The sequence below is a fragment of the Myxocyprinus asiaticus genome, chromosome 16 (genome assembly GCF_019703515.2).
Source record: "Myxocyprinus asiaticus isolate MX2 ecotype Aquarium Trade chromosome 16, UBuf_Myxa_2, whole genome shotgun sequence".
NCBI lineage: Eukaryota > Metazoa > Chordata > Actinopteri > Cypriniformes > Catostomidae > Myxocyprinus > Myxocyprinus asiaticus.
The window spans coordinates 11,020,372-11,032,473 of NC_059359.1; the positions used below are offsets into that span (position 1 = coordinate 11,020,372).

The 12,102-nt window shown below is 37.6% G+C and overlaps 1 protein-coding gene across 1 annotated transcript in view; it reads left to right on the forward strand.

Moving 5' to 3' along the window:
• The window catches only part of LOC127453773 (neural-cadherin-like), a 218,122-nt gene that overhangs the window by 157,717 nt on the left and 48,303 nt on the right, over positions 1–12,102 (forward strand). The window contains exon 13 of the mRNA XM_051720463.1: positions 11,041–11,290. Coding sequence (XP_051576423.1) covers positions 11,041–11,290 — 250 coding nt within the window. The remainder of the gene's footprint in view (positions 1–11,040; positions 11,291–12,102) is intronic.

Here is a 12,102-nt window from a genome sequence, read left to right on the forward strand (position 1 = left end):
GAAACAGTTCTCTTAAGTCTGATGAAGACGAATGGGAAACATTGAGTGAAATATCGCAATATATCATAGTTTTGAATCGCAGTACACCAAAAATAAAGAATCACAATAATATCGTATCGTGACCTATACAGTATATCGATATTATACCGTATCGCCAGTTACCTTGTGATTCCTACCCTTAGTGATAATGGTGTGCTGGTGTCCCCATCAGGATTCTGAATGGCTATGCTGGTCTACCAGCTAGACTAGCACCAAACAGCAATAAACAGCTTTTTATTTTGTTTATCTAAAATATAAATTGTATATTTACCAATTTATATCATTGTGATATTTAACTGTAGCACTTGGTCTTGTTGTTTTACTTCAATGTTGTTCCTGCTTTGGATGTGTTGTTGATAAGCAGAGGTAAAGTGTTGAAGTCGTGACTTTCTTATCACTGAGGCTTGTCACATCTTATCCAGCCTTCATCATGTTTTCCATTTCAGCCCGTTACATTCGCTGTCACATTTTACATTTGTCTGGGAGCTTGTATGCACAGAGAGATCAGCATCCACAAACAACCTCATCTGTCCAGCAAACTCGAGCAGACTGCTTGTCTTAACATTCTCTTCTAATTCATTCAAAAGGGGCAAAAAGGCCGGTCCTCTGAGCATGTTTTCCTCCCATACAGCAGATTTATCAGTAAAGCATGCCAGGAGGAGTTTGGCTGGAGTCACTGTATTTCCCTGACATCAGCTTCTTCTTGTGGCTGCTGCCAGGGATTCTGCAATTTGTACGACCCTCCGCATCTGTCTTAGCACCCCTCAGTGGCTCAAACTGTGGCAGGGTAATTCTCCTCCTCACATTGCCACAGGATGTAAAATAGGCTTAGGTGGGATGTTTGATCTTAAAATTCTTACATTCCCCGCTGGCTTGTAAAGAGAGCTTGCGCCGACATGGCTTTTAGTGTGCGGACTGCTTTGCTAGTCATTTTTGCCAACCTGTTTGCAAAGAGCTACAGGGTTTATATTAGGTGGAAAATGCATACACACACTTATAGATAAAAGCTCTGTACCTAGTGAGCTGCCTACCAAGACTTTTCCAAAAGGTAGGCAGCAAAAAGGTTATGCTGCCTTATAAAATACTTAAGTTTGACCCAATCTTAAGGCAGCATCACATGTATCCTTAAGTGTAAACTAAGAGTAAAAATTAATGCAAGATTACAGTCAGAGCTGATTACGTTGAATACAATTTTAGCAACATGTCAGAATGCGAGTCAGCTTTATTGCCAAGTGTGCTTACACATACAAGGAATTTGTCTTGGTGACAGGAGCTTCCAGTGTACAACAATACAAAACAGCAACAAGACATAGATAATAATAAAAAATAATTAAATTATTATTATTTTTTTTTTTTTTTATTGAATAGAAAATAAAGTATATATAGAATACACAATAAGACAATACATATACACTACCGGTCAAAAGTTTTGAAACACTTACTCATTCTTTGTTATATATTTTTGTTTTCTTCACATTTTAGAATAATAGTAAAGTCATCAAAACTATGGAATAACATAAATGGAACTTTGGGAATTATGTTGTGACTAAACAAAATCCAAAATAAATCAAAACTGTGTTATATTTTAGCATCTTCAAAGTAGTCACCCTTTGCCTAGAATTTGCAGAAATGTACTCTTGACATTTTCTCAACCAACTTCTTGAGGTATCACCCTGGGATGCTTTTTAAACCGTATTGAGGGAGTTCCCATCTATGTTATTATTGGGATTCTTTATTATTTGGTCCAAGTCATCAATTTAAAAATTTTTTTTTTTTTTTTTTTTTTTTTTTGTCTACAAAACTAATTTCAAACATTTAAGCATACACCTTCAGATCAAAAGATTTTTAAGATCATGAGAAACATTTCAGTCAAGTGTTTCAAAACTTTTGACCGGTAGTGTATATACATATACATATACATACATACACACATATATGCATACATACACATATACACATACAGACACACACATACATACATACACACATACACATACGTAGTGCAAATCTAATACAAATCTGTTATATACAGTGCAAGGGAATGTAATGGCAGAAGAGGTTGGATGTGTTGGATAAATATAAAAAAGACTAAACTGTGTATTGCACATAGTTATTGCTCAATGGGGCAGTTTTAACTGTTCATGAGATGGATAGCTTGAGGGAAAAAAACTGTTCCTGTGCCTGACGGTTCTGGTGCTCAGAGCTCTGAAGCGTCAGCCAGAAGGCAACAGTTCAAAAAGGTAGTGGGCAGGGTGAGTGGGGTCCAGAGTGATTTTTCCAGCCTTTTTCCTCACTCTGGAAGTGTACAGTTCTTGAAGGGGGGGGGCAGGGGGAATGTGCAAACTCGATTGAAATCAATTGTGTGTTGCATCTCCCATGCACTTCACATAAGGTACACTATTTGTGTGGTGCACATGAGTGACTATTAACGGACATACTGCCTGTGTAGAGTGTTTCTAGTTAGTCACCTATGAAGTTCTATGACAGTTACTGTACGATGCTGCCTAAAGCATGGTTCACGCTGTACGATTCTTGCCAAGATCAAACAGCTTTAGTAATCTCTTATTGGCCAGGACTGTACTAGAAGCATGAAGCACGGTCACTGCATTCATCTCCTGACAGCGTCCTGTCCTCTGGGGGCCTCTGTTAGCATCTCTGTCAAAGGAAATAAATATCATCCTCATGCACTGCTCCATGCACGGCACATTACATATTTTAATACTGATATTTCTTTATCGTCACTCAATTATTAATGCACAAAAACCTTAGCCCCTCACTTACATTAATAACACCCCTGCTCCCTCTCTACCTGTACGGCATTCATTTTAATGTCAGGCTTGGCTCAGAACGAATTAATTTGTGGGTGAAAAACAGTTAAATATTCAAGTCTTTTTTTTAATATATAAATTCTCCTCGCTGCCCAATTGGTGGCGATATGCACGAAGAATGCGAAAGGAAAACAAAAGAAGAAGAATGTGAAAGTGGAGATCGTAAAAAAGGACTTAAATATTTATGTGTTTCTCACCATCATATCGCTTCTGAAAATGTAACCACTGGAGTCTTATGGATTACTTTTATGCTGGCTTTGTCTTTTTGGAGCTTTAAAATTTTGGTACCCATTCACTTGCATTATGAGGACCTTCAGAGCAGAAATATTCTTCTAAAAATCTTCTATGTTTTCAGCAGAAGAAGGAAAGTCATACACATCTGGGATGGCATGAGGGTTAGTAAATGATGAGAGAATTAAAATTTTTGGATGAACTATCCCTTTAAGAAGTCTATCAGTAGTGTAGGTATAGCCATCCCCGTTTGGTCTCCAGGCGAACAACATCTAACCTGACCATATTTTATGACAGGCAATGAAGAACAGCCACCACAAGGCATCTCTGATCAGCTTATTATATCTGGTGCCATTGCTGTGTAATGAGATGATTTCTAATTATTGCTAATTTCATGGCAGCTCAGGCTGTGTTAATTTTGCTGGGAGTGCCATTACCAGTTTTATCATCTAGACATGGAGGCTTGGCCCCCTTTTTTTAAAATGTTTTTTTAATTTATTTTTTTATTTTTTGTCCTTTTGAGGGTTTGGAATGGTTTGGTTTCTGAACTTGTAAATAGTTTTGTTCACCCTGTTTGAGTTTGTTAGATCAGACTAAAGCTCTCTGACTGCTTTTTGTCCTGCCATTTCTACATTTTAGACCTTTCTTTTCATTGTGTTCGTTTGTATATCCTGTATATTTAGTATTACATTTTTTAGTTATCTCAGAGGTACCTCATTCTCATAGTCATTCTCGTAGTCTAAGCTTTTGAGTTTTCGTTGTGTTCCTGCACAGTAGTGTGTGCATGTGTGTGTGTGTGTGTGTGTGTGTGTGTGTGTGTGTGTGTGTGTGTGTGTGTGTCAGGACTGTGCTCACCTCTTGTATGTATGACGGTGATGGTCCTGGGGGCAGTGTGTCAGAGCAGATCTGAGAGTCCCTGCCCACTCTCATAGATCTGCTAATGGAGGATGTACCTGGAGGTCACCTTCAGTGTCTCCTCTCTCAGAACACAAGATAAGTGTTGTTCCTTAGAGCTTTTTATCCACCCCCCCCCTCCTTCCTGAGTTTCAATTTCTGTTAATATTCTACAACTCAACCAGCTATGTCATCCCCTCCACACTTCACTGATAGAGACAGAAGCTCAGGAGGTTGCGTATTATACCCCTTTTAGTATGAAGGAATGATTGTAATTGCATTCAAGGGGTTTCAAAACAGGTCACAATACATATGCCGATGCAATCACTGCCTTAATGGAATGCACCTCAACAATTGGACAAATAACCTAGTTTTCTTGATCCTTGCTTTCCTGTCTCTCTCCTTCCTTTCTTCTGACGCCCACGCCAACACCCAAACTCTGTTCCTGGTAATATGACTTGATATGAAATACAAAGCACTTTACCACAATTACATTCAATCTTTCTTCAAGTACAGTATTAACTCCCTTATGTAAAATAACTGTTGCAACTGGCTGTTCAGATCTGTTCTGTGCATTGGGAGTCTTCATGCTAATTCTTCCTTAGAACTCTAAATACAAATTAGGCTTGTTAAACAGTATAATGCATTCATTAGCAACACTGAATAGCCTTGTTGTGCGATGAGTGCTCCTATTCATTTCTCGCTCTCGCCCCCCTTCATCTATCTATCTGTCTCTCCGTCTACCTAATTAAAAATGTAAATATCAGTCAGTTCATTGTGGTATTATCTCAAGGAATGCTAATTAACACATTTTCAAAAGCAGTAATTGCAACCTTGAGGATGTAATTTAAAGGGTTCATGTTCATGTTTAGGGATAATGAGAACAAGAAACATTAATAAACTCTTGAGGGAATATTAAACAGGTTGTATGTCTCAACACGTTATTGGAATTAGTTCTAAAGGGTATCGTTCGTCATTATCAATGGTTCAACCCCCTGAGTTGTTTTTGCCGATAGAATGGGGTGGTATAGCCAAAGTCGCTTTAAAGGTGCACTCAGTAACTTTTGTCTTTGTGTCATCTTGGACTTACACTGACACCTAGCGACTTGGATGCATCATTTAAAATCAATAGTTTTCAGTTTCAGGTGCCATTGTAGAAATGTAGTATTCACAGTCAGCCATGATTACTTTAATTAATGAGTGAAAGTATCAAAAAACAGGACTGTTACTGACATTAAGCAAGTAGTATTCAGTTGGTCATGTGATTCTAACATGGCAGCCCCCATGTGTGGACCCTCTCCATGTAGAATAAAACAGCTTTTATAAGGTTACTGATTTGACTGGAGTCTTAATTTTAATGTGAGTGGTCATGATTTCCGACATACAGAGTATTGTAAAATTACAATTCTTGTCTTTAGGAATTAAACTTTTTTAATGTGGAAAACATTAATGAGTGCACATTTAAAACAAGTGAGGTCATTTTGTGGCCATGTTAGCAATGCCTCTGGGCAGCTATTTTCTAGTAATACAAGGGTAGCTTCTATCTACATGAATGAAGAAGGACCAAAATCTCCACAACACTTGGTCAAAGTTGTGATCAACAACATATTTTAAATCAGCACTAAAATCTTACAACAATGCTATCATAAATAGTTTCTTTAGCTCAGGTCACGAAATAAAAAACTTTTTTCAGGCTGGTCAAGCTAATGCGCATGGTGCATTCTTGAGAAAACTGACCCGCAATGTCTCTGTTAAAAAGGTGACTGGCTCATTTAACTGTTAGGTGGTAATTCCTACAGCCGCCATATTTAGCATTACGATTTCTCCCATTCATTTGTACACCAGTGAATCGTCTCATCCTATAATACCTTTGGAATAGCCTAGTGTTTAAAGATCTGGGGCTGGTTGCACCAGCTATACATAAGTTACAACTTAGGCTAGTTGTGGCGTAAATTGGCACAAAGTCACCATTTACACACTACTAAATATTTGAGCATTGTACCATTAAACTTGGGTAGAACGTAACCCTACGAATAAAATAAATATTTATAGAAGCCTTTAACCAGGAGTAATGGTTGGAAAAAGAAAGCAGACTGATTTAATGACATCAATGAGCTCATGTTTTGCATGACAGACTTCAATCATTTAGACATATATGATGATGTTGATATTTACACTTATTTACATTTACGAGAGAGCATTATATACAACAATTGACTTCTTAGCAGCTGTTCAGTATGTAACGGATCTAATGGTGCACTTTTTGGGTTGTGTCGCCCGGTCTCAAGTTTTAACACATACAAAATATATAGGATATTAAAATAATTAAATGCTAATTTTTCCAGCCTGTTGTAGTAGTATGTATTTATTTATTGCCCTTTATAAATATTAGATGCAGTTCCTGAATATTGTAATGTATATTGGCTAAATATACTATTTATTAAATCTACTTTTATCATATTTCAAATAGGATATAATTTATTACAGCTCACAATTACATGAGAAAACAAGGTTTGAACATCAACCATAACAAGATAAAACTGAAATGCACAGCTTTTTAACACTTCTGTGTACAAATTTTAAGGCTGCTTATTGGATCAAACCAGGTAAACATCATATTATGTGACTATGCATTACTTTACGGAGAGCTTACAACCTAGTTAAGAACAGGTGGAGCAACCAAATTAAGCACAGACTTAGTTACAAAGTTAACTAGTAGTTACTAAGCTCTTAGTTTGAACTTTATGTCCAAACTTAGGTGAGACCTTAAGCACAGCTGGTGCAACCTTACCCTGGACTCGTAAGGTTGTAGGTTCAAACCCCACAATGTTTGATCCAATTACGATTGTACCCTTGATCAAGACACTTTAAGAGGATTGTCACTGTACTAAGTGTACTGTTAGTCACTAAGTAAACTTTTTCTAAATTATGAGTAAGTAGGTAGAAGTAAATTAGAATGACATAAAGGTTTGAAAGCATTTCAGTTAAGGTGAGGTCTCCCATTGAGCAGGAGCTCCATCCAGTGAAAGGCATGAGCCCAGCTCAAAGGTAACATCTGAAAGTTTTTGATGTCACATCGCTGATATCTATCAAATATTCTCTGCTTCGAAGTGTGTGATGAGGGCGTGCATGACCCTTGTAATGTGAGACTGTAAGGGTAAACCTCAAGTCAAGAAATTCTCGGGTCATAAAATGAAAATAAAAAATGTAAATACATTTTTCATTAAAAAAAACTTGGTCTAATTTTTGGCCTTTAAGATTTTGTGTATTGTGACAAAATGTAAGTAAGTGAACTGATTTGAGGAGTCAGTTTGAAAGAACACACAGATGAAACTGCGGCTGGAAAAATGTCAAGGAAGCGTGAATGTACATGTAATGAGGATCTTTAAAAAGAGTTTAAATTTCTAAAAAAGGAGTCACAGACAGAACCTAGTAAAGTGAGGTGTGAGATTTGTGGAGCTAGCTTTTCCATCACCCATGGAGGCCGCACCAACATCGCGCAGCATGTTCATACAAAAAAGCATGTGGATGCGCTAAAAGTAAGTGTGCCACACCAAGTGTTAGCGATTTTTTTTTTTTTTTTTTTTGTGAAGCAAAGTTCTGAATCTGACAAGGTACACGCAAGTAAAGGACTTTTTGCTTATCATTCTGTTGTGCATGGCCATAGTTGACTGCACTGCGAAATTGATCAAGAAATTGTATGATCTGACATTATCTTCTGCCTGCACCAAATCTGAAGCTGTCATATGCAACGTACTCGCCTTTGTGCAGCTGATCTATAAGAAATTGCTGCAGCATGGCAACGCACGTTTCCTCTCTCTTGGTCCAGTTCTTGAAAGAATACTATACATTTTCATTGGTCTGCATGCATACTTTCTTTCTCAAGAAAAATGCCCAAAGTTTCTAAGAGACATTTTCAGCAATCCTTGTACTAACCTTTGGATTGGCTTCACAATCAAGCAAACAGCCATTTTAACCGTGCACTGGAGATAGTAGAGCAAGACCACATATTAAAGTGGCTTTGCACATTCATGACCTAAGAAAAGTCTTGCAGGCCAGGCTGGTGGAATCATTCATACCCTCTGACATAAAAAAGCAGTTGGATGCCCTGGTTGAAGCTGGTGACATGCGAGCAGATGATTTCTTTTGTGCAGTTCAGCATTGGTGGATTACCTCCAAAATTGGAGTCACTCATTGGAGAACACAGAAAAACATGAGTGGGCCCTACTGAGAGACATCCCAGAGTGGAAAGACATTCAGAGCAGCCTCGAACACTTCTACTCCAGAATCCCCACTCTCAGTTTGATTGAAGAAACCACACTCTTTGATGAGTGGGCTTGCGTGAAAAACATTGTCACTCATCGCATCACTGATTGGAACATGAACAAGATGGCCGTGTGAGCTGGAGAGCAAGAACATCAACTTCGGAGTCTTAGCCAAGGTCGTGGAGTTTGTTTTATGTCTGCCTAGGACATCTACATCTGTGGAGCGTGTTGTCATTAATGAACACAGCATAGACACCGGATAAATCTCGACTCAGTGTAACAGTCATGAAGGCAATGATTTACATACGTCTTAATTTTGGACTGGACTGCTCTGCATTTTACGATAAACTCTTGAAAGACAAGCGCACTGAGGAAAAATTGCTGCCAACGAAAAGTACAAGGTGACAACAGTTACAGATGCTGATGCACCATCTACTTAGCATTGATCTGCGCCTAGGTAAGGATACGTCAATTTCATTTTTGCTGGGAGGAGGCTGTCCCGTTTTCCACAAGCAGGAATCATTTAAACCCCTCCCCTAAAATCATTGTGTAGGTTTCAGTAGCTTATGATTCCTTTTTTCTTTTTGTTTTTTTTTTTGGAGTAAAATATGAAATGGACATTTCTTCATGAGATTCTTCCATATACTTTTTTTATTTAATTTTTTTTACAAAAAACAGATGCTGAGATCTATATTTGGCATTGCAGTCTGAGTTGAGACGTAGTGGAGCTGTAAGGTTAGTGTAGGTCAGTGAAGTTAGTGGAGCTCTGTCAAAGTGACTATGGCAAGTAAAGTGGCTGAATAGGTCATTTCTGTTAGGGGACACGTACCGGATGCCGATGCCGACCCATAAAAGCAGGAAGCAAAAGCCACAGAGCTTTTAAAGTGCATGTTTTCTGTGTAGCAGTTGGCTGATGCTCTCAGAATCTTAGCCAGAGTTGATTTAATGGCTGACTGGCCCACATGTTGTCTAACACACAGAGTTTTCTCTCTCTAACTGTTTTTCCCCCCTATTTTTTTTCCATCCACTTTTTCCCTCTTTTCTCTTATGTCTTAGTTTTATAACCTGTGCTTTATGCCAAGTATTACTCTACTGAACTACCATACATGGTTTAGGACTTTGTCTTTGACTGTTACTCTTGACGGTGTTGGCTTTGCTGTGCTGTTGGCCGTATTGTTATAGGAACGTTTTGATTGCTTTATAGTGTCGTTTGGTTGATGGTGTTTTGGGTTAAAAGTGTTTCGTCTGTTAAAAGGCTTTTAGTTCGCCTCACAGACAGGTTCCAGCTGTGATATTGGATTATCCGAGCCAAACTCGGCTGTATGTCTTGTATCCAAGCTATAGACACGTTTTTGGCTAAACACCAAATGCACGTACATTTTTGAGGTTGTGGCATAATAGTTCAGGATTGCTTGTGTTCTCTTGGACATAACATAAAGTGCTACAACCCCATCCTGTTTCTCTATGCATCGTCCATTGGTGTTAATTGTATGTTCTTCTGTGTTTATCTCCAGTCGTTAAAGTTGACTCTTTCTTCAGTATGTGCAGTCTTATAGTGTGTAATAATGCAGTTTAATGAGGAAGAAGTCTGTAAACAACTACTGCAGAAAGTTACTCCGTAAGTGTGAATATCAGTTCAATAGGAAATTGAATGGATTATAGATGAACCGTGTCTAATGTATTCACATGCTGCAGTCAGCAAGCAGATGACCAATGGTTCTGTTGATTTTAAATGCCCTCTCTCTCAAATAATGCTAATTATTCTGTTGAGCTTCAGGAAGAGCATTGCTTCAGTATATTTCTTGATACATAATGAGGGGGAAAAAATAACTTTTGAATTATTATAGCACATCTAAGCAATCTGACCTAATTACACACACAAAACAACAGTGCAACAACATGTGCAAGGTTATTTGTACTATACAGAACAATATTTGGGGTGTTTCCATTCAGTAACAAAAACTATAGTGTGGCAGCTCACATCGCTACAGATTAAGAGGCCTTTGTTTTAGCCTGATGGTGATTGCAATGGTGTTTTCTAGCAAACTTTGCTATTAAAGTCAACATAAAACCTAAATTGACCCTATTTACTTTCACCTTATTCCATACCTCTGCTAAAATGTTCTGAGCTTAAGTAATTAATTAGATGATTGTGTTTGTTGTGTGTTCAAATTACTTTGGAATTGGAAGTCAGTGCCCACTATTCCTATGAATTGAGTGCACTAGTAAACCAGACACAAACTGAGGCCGAAACGACTGTGTCCTCTGACTTCTGCTAAATACAATGACAAAAAATGGAAAATAAAAGTGCAGATACATTTTGAACTGGACACCTTATTCCAAAGAAAAATATTTTGTCTGCATAATTTTGTTTTTTATCAAATTATAACTTGCTCAGCCTTTTGAATAGGCTTTCCTTTTCCGCTGATGTCACCGAGCCCTCTTATTTTTCAGGCTGCTTTGAATTTTTCAAAACATCTTGTGAGTTTAAAATCTATCAGATTTCACAGAAATAAAATATGCTAAATTAAGGCAAAACTTGCATGCGTTGTGAAACTTTTGATAAATTAGTGTTAAATATAAAGTTGATGTCACCATGAGTGTGATACAACACTCTAACAGGTGTAACAAGAATCAGTTTGTCAAAAATATTTTCCAAACTGTACATAAACTTTAATATGAATGAATAAATATACATTTTAGATCATTACATTTTTCATCATGCAGGCCATATTTAGTTGGATATCAGTTGAATAAGTTAACACGTATCTCTTTCCCAACAGACCATAAAGGCAACGTCCCCACTTGGTGACCCCAGGGTGACCTACAACTTGGAGGAAGGTCAGGTTCCCGAGACCAACATGCCTGTGCGCTTCTACATCAAACCTAACCGGAGGGACGGTTCTGCCTCTATCCTGGTGGCAGAGAATCTGGACTACGAAACCACACGTTTCTTTACACTCCGAGTGCGCGTGCAAAATGTGGCGGCTGTACCGCTAGCTTCCTTCACCACTGTCTATGTCAACATCACAGGTGAGAGAGACCATCATCTTTTGCAAAAATACAGTGTTATAACCTTATCCCTGGGCCCTGTAGATTTAAGCGATATCGCTGATTAAACAGTAAAAGAAATGAAAAAAACGTACAAAAAATACATTATGGTATTACCATTTTTTTTTTTTTTTACATTTTACCATGGTAAAACCATGGTACAACCAAAGTATTATATTACCATGGAACAATGTACAAAAAACATGGTAATAGCATAGTACAGCCAAAAATGATGATTTAATCAGGGTACAACGTACAAAAAACATGGTAAAACCATGGTATAACACACACTAAAAAAATGGTATTACCATGGAACAATGAACCAAAAAACATGTTAATACCATGGTTTAACCAAAAACATTATGGTATTACCATGGTACAGTGTACAAAAACACATGGTAATACCATGATTTAACCAAAAACATTATGGTATTACCCTGGTACAATGTACAAAACACATGGTAATACCATGGTTTAACCAAAAACATTATGGTATTACCTTGGTACAATGTACAAAACACATTGTGATATCATGGGATAACCAAAAACATTATGTTATTACCTTGGTACAATGTACAAAACACATGGTAATACCATGGTTTAACCAAAAACATTATGGTATTACCATGGTACAATGTACAAAAAACATGTTAATACCATGATTTAACCAAAGACATTATGGTATTACCATGGTACAATGTACAAAACACATGGTGGTACCATGGGATAACCAAAACCATTATGGTATTACCATGGTACAGTGTACAAAAAACATGGTAATACCATCTGATAAT